The sequence below is a fragment of the Triturus cristatus genome, chromosome 4_1 (genome assembly GCF_964204655.1).
Source record: "Triturus cristatus chromosome 4_1, aTriCri1.1, whole genome shotgun sequence".
Classification (NCBI taxonomy): domain Eukaryota; kingdom Metazoa; phylum Chordata; class Amphibia; order Caudata; family Salamandridae; genus Triturus; species Triturus cristatus.
Genome location: NC_140585.1, coordinates 439532758 through 439546325, shown reverse-complemented (window position 1 = coordinate 439546325; position 13568 = coordinate 439532758). Strand labels below are relative to the sequence as shown.

Sequence of the window (13568 nt, the reverse complement as noted above, 5' to 3'; positions counted from 1 at the left end):
GCTAGACACGACCCATCTGAGGGGTCATAACAGGATTTCGCGCATACGTACTGTATGCTTACAAACTGTGACAAACAGGTCTTATTGTATATTCCCTGCTTAATAGGAGAGAGGACTCATGTGACGATAGAGCACAGATAATCACCCAGCAACACCAATAAATCACTTTTTCCGAAAAACATTCAAAATAAACTGAAACTTAGAACCTATAAAAAATATCTGCCATCCATGAAATATAAGCAATATTCCTAGCGCATCATTGAATTACACAACATAAAAGAAAAAAAAAATATATATATATATATATTTATTATTATCGGTACATTTCTGCCTGGTCACAAGTCTGGCGAATAAATGAGATAATGCACCCAGCAAGGCATATTAGTTTGCCAACATCAGGGACTGTCATGCTTAGAGACGGGTGAGGTGCAAGTGGCTATCCATACCAGGTTAGGGGTAACAACATTTGCCAAGTCTATGGTGTTTGGGCCGACCCTGCATTTATCTGCTGATGCTTTCTTCTCCCCATGGTGTAGGTTAACATAGACATTTACTATAATCAAAGGGAAGTCTGTGGTTCTCGGACCATCTGACAATCCTCACAGCCTGGTGACGGGGTTCACCTGTGTCTGGGACTTTGGCATGAAACATGACCTTAGTGTTGACATACATTGTTAGCCCACCCTTGGGATGCTCTTTCGAGGTGGTCAGAGGAGTTGATGTTAAAAACTAGGTTTCTTTCAGAATAATTAAATGAAATGTAAATGCATGCAGAAATGCACAATAATCTTCTTAGTCTGGTTTCTGGCGTAGACCTGCCACATTCCAAAAGCAGATATTGAGTGAGGCAACTGGTCCTAGTACAACATGGGGAGAACGATGGCTCCTCTGGGGCCTCTAATCAGGGTAAAGTGTCAGAAACTAGAGTGACGGAAAGCCAAGCCGAGTCTTGTGTTTCATCATGGCTAACAGCACACAATGCACTTTATGGCTGGGAATTCGGCACCGATAGGGTTACGTAGCACAGGATATGGGTTCTCCCTTTGTCTCATTGCTCATTTGCTAGGCTCTGAGACTGGGGATTGCCTGGGGAGCGGGGCTTCTCCCTATGCTTGGGGGTCAACACTTTTCCTGCTATGCTTTAGGATAGGCTGTGACTCTGGGAGCTACTTTGACAACTGGACTTTTCTCTGGGCTTGGTGTTCAACACCAGGAGATATTCTTATCCACGAAATGTTGGATCGTTAATTCTCCAATCTGAGTTTGTCTATCAGTTGGTAGACCTGCACAAGAGTGATAGAGAGGAAAGTGACAAGTGTAGGCTCCATGCAGTGAGAACCCTGTGGGGGGGAGGGGGGGGCATAAATTCAAAGGGATCGACGTCTGATGAATTAGTTGCAGGCCTCTTAACATTTTCAAAATATTGCCCCCGATTTAATGTATTGTGCTTTCCTATATACTTATATCCTGTATGGAAAAGGAGCTTTGTAGTGCAGGTTTTCTGTTCCCCAAGTTGAGAACTGTCCAGGAATGTCATAGATCGAATTTGGATGGGCAAGGAGATATTCTTGCTCGATTGTTCCCTCGAACATCCGCCTTCCTGCAGGGACAACGTCTGTTTGTGCACGCCTCTGGTGGACTCAGCAGATTTGGGCAAGCCGCAGCACCAGGCGGCAGCCCATTAATGCTCATTAATACACAGTAGGAATACCGCTGCTCCAATTTTGGACCTGCGGCTTCCAGTACTTTGTTTGGGGCTTATTGTCATCACCTTTTGTTTTGCAATTTTCACTACGGCTTCCAGTATATTCTCCTGGTGACATCTTGTTACTTCTTCTTCCCATGAGTCATCAGTCCTGTTTCCCAGAGGGCCTTGAGAAAGTTCTTTGTTTTACCCTTTCCAAGATGGCGACATTTCCTATTCCTTACATTTCCTTTTCCCTATCCAAAATGGCAACTGCTTATTTCCTGTTACATCACTTCTTGCCTATGGTTATTTAAGGGGCTGAATCCTACATTGCCTTGCAATACTCCTTGCTTCTGCTGGTGTGTCCTCACTCCTGTTGGTGACCTTTGCTTCTGCTTGGTGGATTTCTGCTTCCTATTGGCGCACTTCTGTTTCCTGTTGGCGCTTTCTGTTCCAGTTTGGATTCCATTAAGCCTTCCACTCCTATTTGAAATTCTTGCCTTCTATTCTCCACTCCTTACTGGTGTTTACTCTTATTTGGGGGTTCTTCCTTCCTTTCCGTTCCTGGAATCTCCGTCTTCCAGGTTTTTCCCTATGGGTTTTTCTCCTCTTGGGACTTCCTTTTGGAAGGCACAGTCTGCTCTGGCTTTTCATTGTCGGCAGCACCGTGCCTACCAGAAAGGGTCGCCCTTACCTTGGTCAGACCAGAACCCTCAAGAAACGAAGTCAAGAACCTCTCCAACATGCCAGAACTGGTAAGAAATTTACAAGTCATGACACGCTGTGATCTCTAAGACAGCTGGTTTTCTCAAGCACCATCTTCTTTACTGCAACAACATCCCGTCCCTGAATGGCCTGTGGCTAGCTCCAGAATTTCCCATGGCCCACATTAGACCAGGTTTATTTAAACGCCCTTAACTAGCCCACTCTGTCTACCTTATTTGCCACAATCACATCCCTCAACCCTCCTTTAGGTGACAGAGTACTTCAGTACTCAAACTCAAATCCAATACAAGGGTTTTAACAGAAGCACTGTCTCTAACTCATGCAATCCCAGGTCTGAACGGAGGGGGACCAATGGCGTGCCCCTCCGTAGACCCAGCAGTCTCCTAATGAAATTGTTTTCTGCAGTGCAGAGGGCGCTAGTATAAGCATACCCCCATAATTCCACACCATACAGTGCAGCCCCCCCGGCGTGTGCCTTCTAGATTTCCACCTCTGGGCGAGCGACCTGGACGAGTTGCTTATGCTTTTTCTCATCTCCTACTGACTCCATATGTGGTGAGGATAATGAGGCAGCCATCCATGACCCTTATCCTAGTGGCACCAGCCTGCGCCAGACAACTTTTGTAATCCTGAGTTCCTGGAGATGTTGCTCATCCCATGCGAGAAAACACTGCTTAACTTGACATTCTCACTCAATTAATCAATCAATCAAAAGACCTTTATTCGGGTTTCATAAAATCCATAAAAGTACAACAATAAAAACAATTCATTTGCACAATAAATCAAAATACAATCCATAAAAATACTACAATAAGAAAAGTTCATTTTCACAGTAATTCAGAGTACAACTCTCATAAGACAATTTTCAGGGATTATCCATCATTTTACGTACACGTACTATCAATCTCAAGAAAGTGCTAGTGCGAAAAATTAATTCATCTGTATCCAGGGAAAATAACATTGAACAGGACTCCCCCAAGGAAAGGGGTCTTTGTTTTCTAAAATAAGGAGTTAAAAACCAGTTAATATATTTTAGATAAAATTTACAGAAGAATAGGAAGTGCAAATCATTCTGTGTACTAATGCCATCACACGGGCATGGGTTATATTGTGTTGTATGGTGATAACCCAAAGGGAAGGCAAGCAGAAATTTTACAGACCCTGCCCTTAAACGGAAAAGCAAGGATCTTTCCCAATTGGACATGGGGAGAGTGAGGTAGGGTGGAAGTGGTTGCCGACACAGATCATTCCCCATGTATGTGACAACGGTGGATTTAAGTAATTCCCTGCCCATTCTTTCTGAGTTAAAAAGTGCTTGTTTGACCACAACCTTATCTTTAGACTCGATTCTGGTTGGTTCGGAGAAAAGATCGCCTTTATCCACGGCGCGCAATGTCTTTAAAACTTCAGCAAGCCATGGTATTAGCAAGCCGTGGTCCCATTTTAGGCAGTCTTTTATAATGTTTTGTGTTAGGGTTGCTGAGTTATTCCTCCAGATCCTAATCCAGAATAGAGCTGGTCTAGTTCTAATAAAGTCACAAACATAGGGAAGGTTTAATTCTTTATGGCAAATAAATTCAGAAGCGGAGAAAGGTGCGCCCAATATTTTCCTACAAAAACGGTTTTCTTCACGCTGAATTCCAGAATTTTTCCCCGATCCCCAGACCTCAGCCCCATATGTGGCTACAGGAATGCACTGTAATCTAAAAAAAAATTTAAAAAGCTCTAGTGGCGCCTATTTTCTTTGGGCGTGAAAGACTCAATATAGAATTGGTGGCTTTCGAGAACTTGCCCATGGCGTGGGCAGAATGCCCGCTCCATGAGCCGTTCGCAGCGAAAACCAACCCTAGATATGGAAAAGAGGTTACAGATTCTAGTTTATCTGAACCTACGTTTATAGTATTGAGCTTCCGTTTCCCAGGCCCACATGACATGATAAAAGATTTTTTTAAATTTACACGCAGATCTAAAGCCTCCATGTGTTGAACAAAGGTTTCAACAAGCAAACGGAGGGCATTTGGGGTGTGGCCCATAAGGACCGCATCATCTGCGTATAATAAAACTGGCAATGAATGCCCCTGGATAATTGGGACGTCTCTGGTCACTTGTTTCAAAGCTTTGGCAAGGCCATTAATATAAATGATAAATAGCAGGGGTGCTAAAACGCACCCCTGTCTGACCCCCCCTACCTACTTTTATGGCTCCAGATACTTCACCGCCTGCCCCAATCCTAACTTGTGCCTTAAGGTCAGTATGAAGGTAAGCCAGGAAATTTACAAGGGCCTCATCCAGACCATAGTTAAGAAGCATAGCCCACAGTTTAGATCTATTAACTAGGTCAAAAGCGGATGAAAGGTCCATAAATGCGAGATAAATGGGGGTCGATCGAGCAACATTATACTCATCTATTATCAGCTTTAGGTTTAAACATTGCTCCACCGTGCCTACATTCTCACTCAGTATTAGGGTTAGCTCAGACACCAAACCTCAAACAGCTCAAAATATCAATTTGGCACTCGCGGTCCTAAATTTGAGGAACCTCAAAGCCCTAAAAGGGTGTATGTTGCATACCTTTAATGTGTGAGGCGCAGAATCGCACTAGTCATCCCTGTTATGTATCAATGTGGAAAAGGTTTACCCTCTACTGCATCAATAAACACATAGAACCCCTTAAGGTTTCTGTGCAAGACATAATTTGCTACATCTCCAAAAGGAAGGGTTAGCATATACTTTAATCCATCGACATTTGGCTGCAGTTGCAGCAAACTGACATACCTTTTCAAAATCATTGTCAATAAACCTTTCTTAGGGGGCCTCGAGGGTTATACCGTCCAAAACGCCTCTTGCTCCATTTGGGACTTGCATGTAGTTCTCACATGGGTTATGGGCTCCCCCTTCGAACCACTTCACTCCGTGTGATCTGCAAATTTTGTCATGGAAGGCGGCCTTCCTGATAGCAGTCAACTTTCTAAGATGCATCAGTGAGATGCAGATTTCAATCGCAGGGGAGCCTTTCATTCAGGGTCAGTATGGTCTTTAGGACCCAAATTCCTGCAAAAGGTAGTCGCACCTTTTTACATTAATCAAACTATTGTGCAGACCCATAGCGGAAAGGGCTTAACACTAACCAGGTGTTAGAATGGCCCTCACGTGACCATAAAATTACATTGTTTGCAGACAATGCCCTCTGCTTTAACTACATCATACACATTGTTGCCACAGCTACAACAGAAACCTAAGGGATTTGAGGTGGTGGCAGGTTTAAGGTCAGCCGTATGAAATTGGAGATTATGAACCTTTCTGTCCTGCAACACAAAACAAATGTGTTAACCCCACAAATACCCTTTTGATGGGCAAGTAAGCTAATTACTTGGCAGTTCAAATAAAGGCAGATATAACAGATTTGTACAAGACCAGTTTTCCTAAATTGTTAAGACTTGCGCAGACACTGTTGCAATTGGTCATCAGTTTCCAAACATCTGCATCGTCTGCTTGCTAGCCCTTGCTTTGGGGAGAAGTTGCTTTACAATGCAGATCATGTGTATTTGCTGCAACACATGCTACCCTGTAACTATCTGTCCGTAGCGTGTACTGCTCTAGATTCACATGCGCCAACCCTCCTCTTGGAAAGTCTGCGATGATAACAGGTGGTTAACTCTTTCCAATTTACATTTGACAATGCACCATACACTTCTCTTAACACTACTCACCCAGTGATCAGAAAACAATTTTAAGTGGAGACTTTTTCCTGGTGCATTGTGAACTAAGAAAGGAGTCACAAAGGCAAACGCCCTGGCCCAACAACACATGGCAGGAGTATGCAGAGCATGTAAATCTACAGGCAGTGCTCGCTATGAACTGATGGTTACAGTGTGCTGAGTGACATTTAGTCCAGCTATGTTTTTTCACATCTATACATTTGACGTACTCTGGCTTACCTTCACTAGTATAAATATATGTTCCTCCACCTATCTTTCATGAACAAATTGGTAGTGCTTAGAAGCTTTCTTGTTCGAGCATTTAGTAGTGTAAACTTTTCACATAGCGGCAGATGCATCTGTACTTAAATGAGAGCCTTTGCAGATGGAGCCGCAGAGATGAAGCACTATTGTTCCTTGCAGGTCCCCGTCTCTGCGATCTGTTTAAATTACAAGCATCCTCTAGAGTATGAATGAGGTTGGATTCTCTGCAAGTGCTTGTTATTGCAAATGGCATTTTAGCACTGTGCCGGATGAATACATCTGGTACAGCACGCAGATTGCAGAAACACTGCACAGCTGAGCGACCCAGGCAATAATGTATCTGGCGTGAGGGCCGAGTGTATTCATTTTTCAAAATCTACAGTGACTGACCAGTTCTTATGCTGCCCGCAGATTTCTGAGCTGCATATATCTATAAATGTGTTTTCGTATCGCTGATCAGATTAATGCTTTATGCGGAAATGTTTCCTTCTTGAAGTTGGATTGTAAATCCAAGTAAATTGCATGTGTCAGAGTGTCGCATTTCTTCTGTTTCCTTTTTTACTGCATTAGGCAAGTAATACTAATGTGTGAACAAAGTTAAATACAAAAAAGATTTACTACTTCTAAAAGACCAATGGAATGATGTTCCCCTGCCCAGTTCCACCTCACAATTACAACTCAATGTGTAATAAACACCCAGGATTTGAATGGCATTGGATATTATTTTTGTAAACGTTTCTGCTTTAGGTAATGAATGAAAAACTTCAGCACTGCATGGAGTTGACGGACATGATGCGTAATCACCTGAATGAGAAACATGCATTGCGCCTCGAGTGGATGATCGTCATTCTCATCACGATTGAGGTATTGTGCTCTCGCATGGCTTTCAGTAGTATATATTCTGCCTTCACGGGTTCTTATTTTTTCGTTATACATTCATCAGTGCCTCTCTCCTCTGATGGTCAGTGAGCTTGTCGCCTCACATAAGATGAGCATTGAACCTGCCACAGTTTGTGATTTGTCACTGCTATTCTTTGTTTTTGATGCTGTTGTTGTTGTTGTAGTCACTTTATTCGATATAAAAACAATATCATAAAAGTATAATACAGTACATATGAAACAGTTTAAAACCCACTACAACAATGACTTTGGTCTATATACAATTAAAAAAGAGTAAAAAAAAAAAACAATATCTATATACATCCAGAATTTACACACTCCCCCATTACATGATTTAATAAAGAGTAGTATTCGTACAGGGTCAAGGGGATAGATGGTTAACTTATAATTGGTACATCTTTAAGGAGCTTGCGTCTTATCCTCCATGCCCAGCCCAGATATTTAGCAGTCCCACAGATAACACTGGGGACTGATGTTTCGTAGGTCAGGATTCGCAACGCCACCCTAGAAGACCTAGTGCCTAGGTTGTTACAAACCGGTTTCAGCCATCTTAATCTTGGTTGCCTGTATGCCTGGCAGGCAAACATAAAATGGCCAATGGTCTCTATGGGGGAGGCACAGCCTGGGCAGCCTTTTGGGCTCGCGATTGCCTTACTCCAGCTAGATTGGAACTCGTGAAGTGGAAGGGTACCATATCTCATTTTAAGATATAGTAGCCTGTCTCTAGGAGATTCAATCAAATCCATAAAGGATTCCATACTGGGGGCAGGTTTCACATCCAAAAAGTTCACAGTTAGAACGCCCCTCTGGTTTTTTAGGATGTCAGTCGTGACCCATTCCCAATAGATCTTTTTTATCGTTGATTTGGAAGGAGGGAGCTGACTCTCCCAAACCTCTTCCAGGCCTATCTTCTGCAACTGTTTTTTCAGAATCGATACCCAGGGGATCTTGCGCTCTGCTCCAAGTTTTAATAACTCGTCCAGAGCAGAAGCGTAATGATGAAGTTCGGGGGACCTTCTGAGCCTTGTCCAATATAAAATAGGGCGTAGCCTAGCCACATTACTGATGTTATGTCTACCGAGATCTCTGCCGAGCGGAACTAGTGAGTCTCTAAAGAACTTATTCTCAGATTTAAGCAACTCTGTTAGATTTTCAAAACCCCACAGTTCCGCCCCGTAGAGGGCCGCTGACATGGCCTTCCCCTCATAGACCTTGACTGCCGCAGCTATTGGCCTACTATATGAGAGCCTCTGATGTTTCGCTATTGCCCCTGAGACTCTTTTATGGACAAGGAGCATTTTCGACAAATGGGGGGCCCATTTGAGCTTGTTGTTGACCCTCACTCCAAGATAATCAAAAGCCTCCACTAGCTCCAGTGTGGTGTCATTTAGCTTGATGTTGTTCCTAAAGTTGTTTGAGGGTGATAGCGTCATCAGCTTGGTTTTTGTTGTATTTATTTTCAAGCCCCTGATGTCGCAAAACTGGGAGAAACGGGACAACAATCTTTGTAAGCCCATAGGGCTTTTTGATATCAACAAAGTGTCGTCAGCGAAGAGCAGGGTGGGTGTTTTTTCCCCGCACAGGGTTGGGGCATCGGCCATGTCATCTCTCAAATGGTCTGCCACCCCATTTATATAAAGAGAGAACAGGGTCGGGGCTAGAACACAACCCTGGCGCACCCCTTTCTCGACAGCTATCCTCTCTGTGAGCTGGCCCTGGTGTCCCCACCTGACTTTGGCAAAATAGCCTTCATGGAGGCGTTTGAGGAGGTCCAGGATTAAGGGAGGGATGCCCAGATCGCACAGTACCTGCCACAGCTGTGATCGTGGGACCAGTTCGAAGGCTGTTTTTAAATCAATAAACGCCAAATACAGGCTGCCTTTTTCAATAGTAACAGATTTCCAGTATATAGTACAGAATCTGAAGACCTGGTCAATAGTACCAACTCCTTCCCTCAATCCTGCTTGATAGTGACTCAAAATGCCCTCCTCATCTATCCAGGCCTTAATCCTGGTCAGGAGGACTCTGCCAACCACTTTTTGTATTACATCGATTAGACTTATCGGTCTGTAGTTGGCAGGGTCCTCCCTGTCCCCTTTCTTATAGATAGCCACCACCTCCGCCCCCTTCCACGAGTCCGGAACTGGGTATCCTGAAGCTAGGTTGTTTAAAATCCGAAGGATGAATTCTGCCCAAAGGTCTTTTTCATGGAGCAAAAGGTCGCCAGGGAGTCTGTCGGGTCCAGCTGCCTTTCCCGGAGCGATCATATTGATCGCAGAGAGGACCTCTGTTAGCCCAAACTGGGCCTCTATCTCCGAGGGTACCAAAAACTCTAATACCGGGGTCTGCTCCTCTAGAGCCACTCTTTCCCTAAGTGAATAAAGATCAGAGAAGTGTAAATGCCATTGGCTCCCCATAATGTGATTCGGGATTGGATCGGCCCCTCCCCTGGTGCTGTTGTTAATAAGACTCCAAAAAGGGGTTGAGTCTTTCAATAGGGCTGCGGCCTTTAAATCCTGCCAATGGGTTTCGTCCCACAAACGCTTCGCCTTCCTTATGGCTTTATAATAAGTTTTCCGGGCATTGTCTATGGAAGACTGTTCCTTAGATTTTATAGCTCGAGAAAGGATCTGTCTCTTTTCCCTGCAGTCCTGTGAGAACCAAGGGTTTGCTGGCTTTTGGGGGGGGGGGGGGGCGCTTTTGATCCCCCTTTTCATGCAACTCAAAAAAGTTCCCCACCCTTGCCACAGTCTGTTGGTAAACTTCTAAGAAGTCATTAGGAGAGAGAGCCTGTGACGGACAGCCCGTGGGCATTTCCAAGGCTACAGTGGCTTCTTCTACTAGCCTTTTAATTTTACTCAGATCCATCTCTCGCTTAACTACCCTTAGCCACTTAAGGCGCCTATTACAGTTTGTCGGGACAGCCTCTCTTGCCCCAGGCCTCTGCTTGTTTGAGGGCTCAATGGAAGTGGTGACCGACTCGCGCCTAAGTTGCATGGACAGCGGGCTGTGGTCGCTCTCGCACCGATAGACCACTTCCATATCAATAAGATCCGGCCAGAGCTCGGTGCCCAACAAGATGTAATCGATGCGCGAGGGTGCACCAGTTCTCGTGAAAGTAGGGGCTCCCAGGCCATCTGAGCGGGTTCGACCATTTGTCGCCCTCAGGTTAAACTCCAGAGTTAAAGCGTTAAGTTGCAGAGCTCTCTTGGACCATTTTTTTATTGGCGGGAGAGAGAGTTGGGGTATGCCCTGCTTAGAGTCAACATCTCCAATACCCAGGATGTCATCGCTGCTCAGGCGCTCAAAAGTACAGTTGAAATCCCCGGCAACGATGACATCCGCCTTGGTGATAATTGCTGTAAGTTCAGACTCGAGAGCTGAGACAGTGGAGCTTGCTTGTGCACCAGGAGTCCCTCTAGCATAGATGTTAAATATTTCGAGGGGGGGTTGTTGGTCAACCCCAATAATAGATATATGCAAGAGATCGGAAGATGTAGTTACATGACTCCTGACTGCCTAGTTCAAGCTAATGTTGACTCAAATTAAAAGGCCCCCCGAGGGTCGTCCTCGCGTGGACCTGATTGCGGGGACAAAGAGGGTAATGAACCCTGATCTATGCAGGAGGACCAGGCTCCAAGTTTCCTGAAAGAGGATGACATCGAACTGATCAATGAAATCACTCCAGACAGGATCTATGAGGTTCCTCTTTAACCCCGCGACATTCCATGATAAAAACTTAATGACTCCCGAGGGGATGGGCATTGAGGAAATCACCACGTCCTCCACCATGCTATCTTGAGACCCCTCGTCAGCTACCATAGTATCAACGGTTTCACCCAAATCATTAGGAGGCAAGTGGGGAGCAGGAGTGGTATTCAGGACTGGCCCCTTGTTAGAATACAGTGCAGGTGGGTGTGGGGGGAATCTTGTGTGTAAATTGGATAATCAGTCCACCTGTCTTAGACCAGAGTCCTCGCCCTCCCTTAAATGGGTCCAAACGGGAGACCTGCGAATCTGCATTGAGGAATAAGCGGGAGGGGATGACCTGTACTCGAGCAATATCAAGTTTTCTGCTAATGTAGGGTCCCCAAAGACAATCTCTACACAATCAGTAGAAGCGTCTGCCCGAGATAACCTGCTTACCCTTGTGATGTCCTCTCTAATAATCGATCTGCACCCTCTGACATGTCTAAGCCAGTGTATAGCTTTATTGTGTAATGAGTCACTGTTTTCAGTAACGCACCGTGATGGCAGTTTCGGTACGTGGGTCATGAAAACAGAGGACTTAGCCTGCACAAGATGGGGAATAGGCGAATAGGCTGGCGTATGGAGTGATAGATTATTATTACCCCATCTAAGTGGTAGAAGAGAACTAGAGGGGCGCCTAGTGAAAAAGTTTACATTACGTGCGTTTACTGGCTCAGAGCATCTTGTCATATCTGCATATGACTTAGTAAGGCCATTTGTTCTGATATTGTTATCCTCGTTGTAAGCCCCCCCATATGCAGAATCAACATTTATTTTCGGGGGAATTTGCTTATGCAGAGCAAACTTCTTCCTAGGAGGGGCAGCCCCAGAAGATGGTAGAAGAGCGGGGGGAGTCGGGGAAGAAACTTGGTTTACTACAAGGCTCTCCACCCTCTTGTTAAGATCCGCCACCAACTCCTCTAATCTCTCAATTCTATCTTGAAGCGCCGCCAAGGTATCAACATAGGACCTGGTAGAAGACGCAAAATCCACAGTGGGCTTTGCTGTAAAAGTAGTGGGGTAAGAGAGGTCAGGATCGAGGGGGGCGAACCTATTAGAACACAGAATACGTTGAGGGGCAGAATCAGGAATAACTGGATCTACTTCTATGACACTCATAGTGCCCGTAGTCTGTACAGGGATAACTTGAGAATCAGGGATTGTTATGATAGGGGTGGGAATTATACTTTGTTGTTTGGACTGACGCTGGCTGTGGAACATAGATGGAATTGTATTATTAAGAATGGGGGCGGTTTTAGCTGTCTGTCCACCCGCCTGTCCACCAGCCAAAGAATCCTCACAGTCCTAAACAATCTCCTCAATTCTGGGGAGTACACAGTTCATGGCAGCATGAGTATTTTTCTAAGATTTTTTTCCCTTTTTACTACTGCCCATGAGACCTCCCTCAGCAGCTTTCCTTTTGCCCATAATAAGAGCCCAATACCGAGAAAGATGGACACAAACTGAAAGGCTACAGACAAAACGTTTGCAGGACACCTGCTCGTGGATGGATAAATAGCAATGTCACGGGCCCCCAAGGAGGGACGGAAGAATCCTTTAGACGGGACACAGTACCTTGGCTTCTTAGCTGGTTTGTAATCGTCAGTTACCTCGTGTTAGGGGGGTGGCTCGGCCCGGCCTCCTCTGGCCCCTGATGGCCACAGATGGCCCGCCCTTTGCCCGGGCTTAGCCCGGCGCAGTCCGCGCGCGGTCGCGCGATGCGGGGGATGAGGTGGTTTAAAAAGCCTCCAGGTGCGGGTGGTGGGCGGGAGCTTCCGGCCTCTGGGGCAAGTGTGCCTGGGAGTTGTAGTCTCCCTCCAGACCGCGGCCGCGAGCATGACAAGCGCGGCGGCGGGAGGGAGACACGAGCAAGATCAGGCTGCAACGATGAAGGTTTGGTGCTGGGAGGCTGGGGGTCCGCACACAGGGCTCCACGCTGCTACGCTGTTTGAGATGGATTGTCCCCCGCTCTGCCGAGGGTGAGGTGGTTTAAAAAGTCTCCAGGTGCGAGTGGTGGGCGGGAGCTTCCGGCCTCTGGAGCAAGTGTGCCTGGGAGTTGTAGTCACCCTCCAGACCGCGGCCGCGAGGATGACAAGCGCAACGGCGGGAGGGAGACACGAGCAAGACCAGGCTGCAACGATGAAGGTTTGGTGCTGGGAGGCTGGGGGTCCACACACAGGGCTCCACGCTTCTACGCTGTTTGAGATGGATTGTTTTTGATGCGATGTAACCCCAATCCATGATTTGCTTTTGTCACACCCTGATTTAGCTTTGTTGCTGTTGGTCAGCGTAATTGACTTCTAGGACTTGTTTTCAAATGTGTTCTGAATGTGGTCACAGTGCTCTTCAGTGTGCCGGATCCCACTCTGTTCCAACATGCGTTTAGGCCTATTGTATTCACTGTTGCACATTTTTAAGATATTGCAAGTCACTAAAGAGTTCTGAGCCCATATCGAGGAAGACTTCAAAGATATATGACCTAATAATTTCACTGAGGTAACTTGCAGTATCCTGTGTACATGCTGTATTGCGGTGGTCTCCTG

General features: G+C 45.7%; 1 protein-coding gene across 2 annotated transcripts in view; it reads left to right on the top strand.

Annotated features, from left to right (window-relative positions):
• Positions 1 to 13568, top strand: part of RMND1 (required for meiotic nuclear division 1 homolog) — a 485798-nt gene that overhangs the window by 446282 nt on the left and 25948 nt on the right. For both annotated transcript variants that reach the window (XM_085652595.1, XM_085652596.1), the window contains exon 12: positions 7123 to 7239. In XM_085652595.1, coding sequence (XP_085508721.1) covers positions 7123 to 7239 — 117 coding nt within the window. The remainder of the gene's footprint in view (positions 1 to 7122; positions 7240 to 13568) is intronic.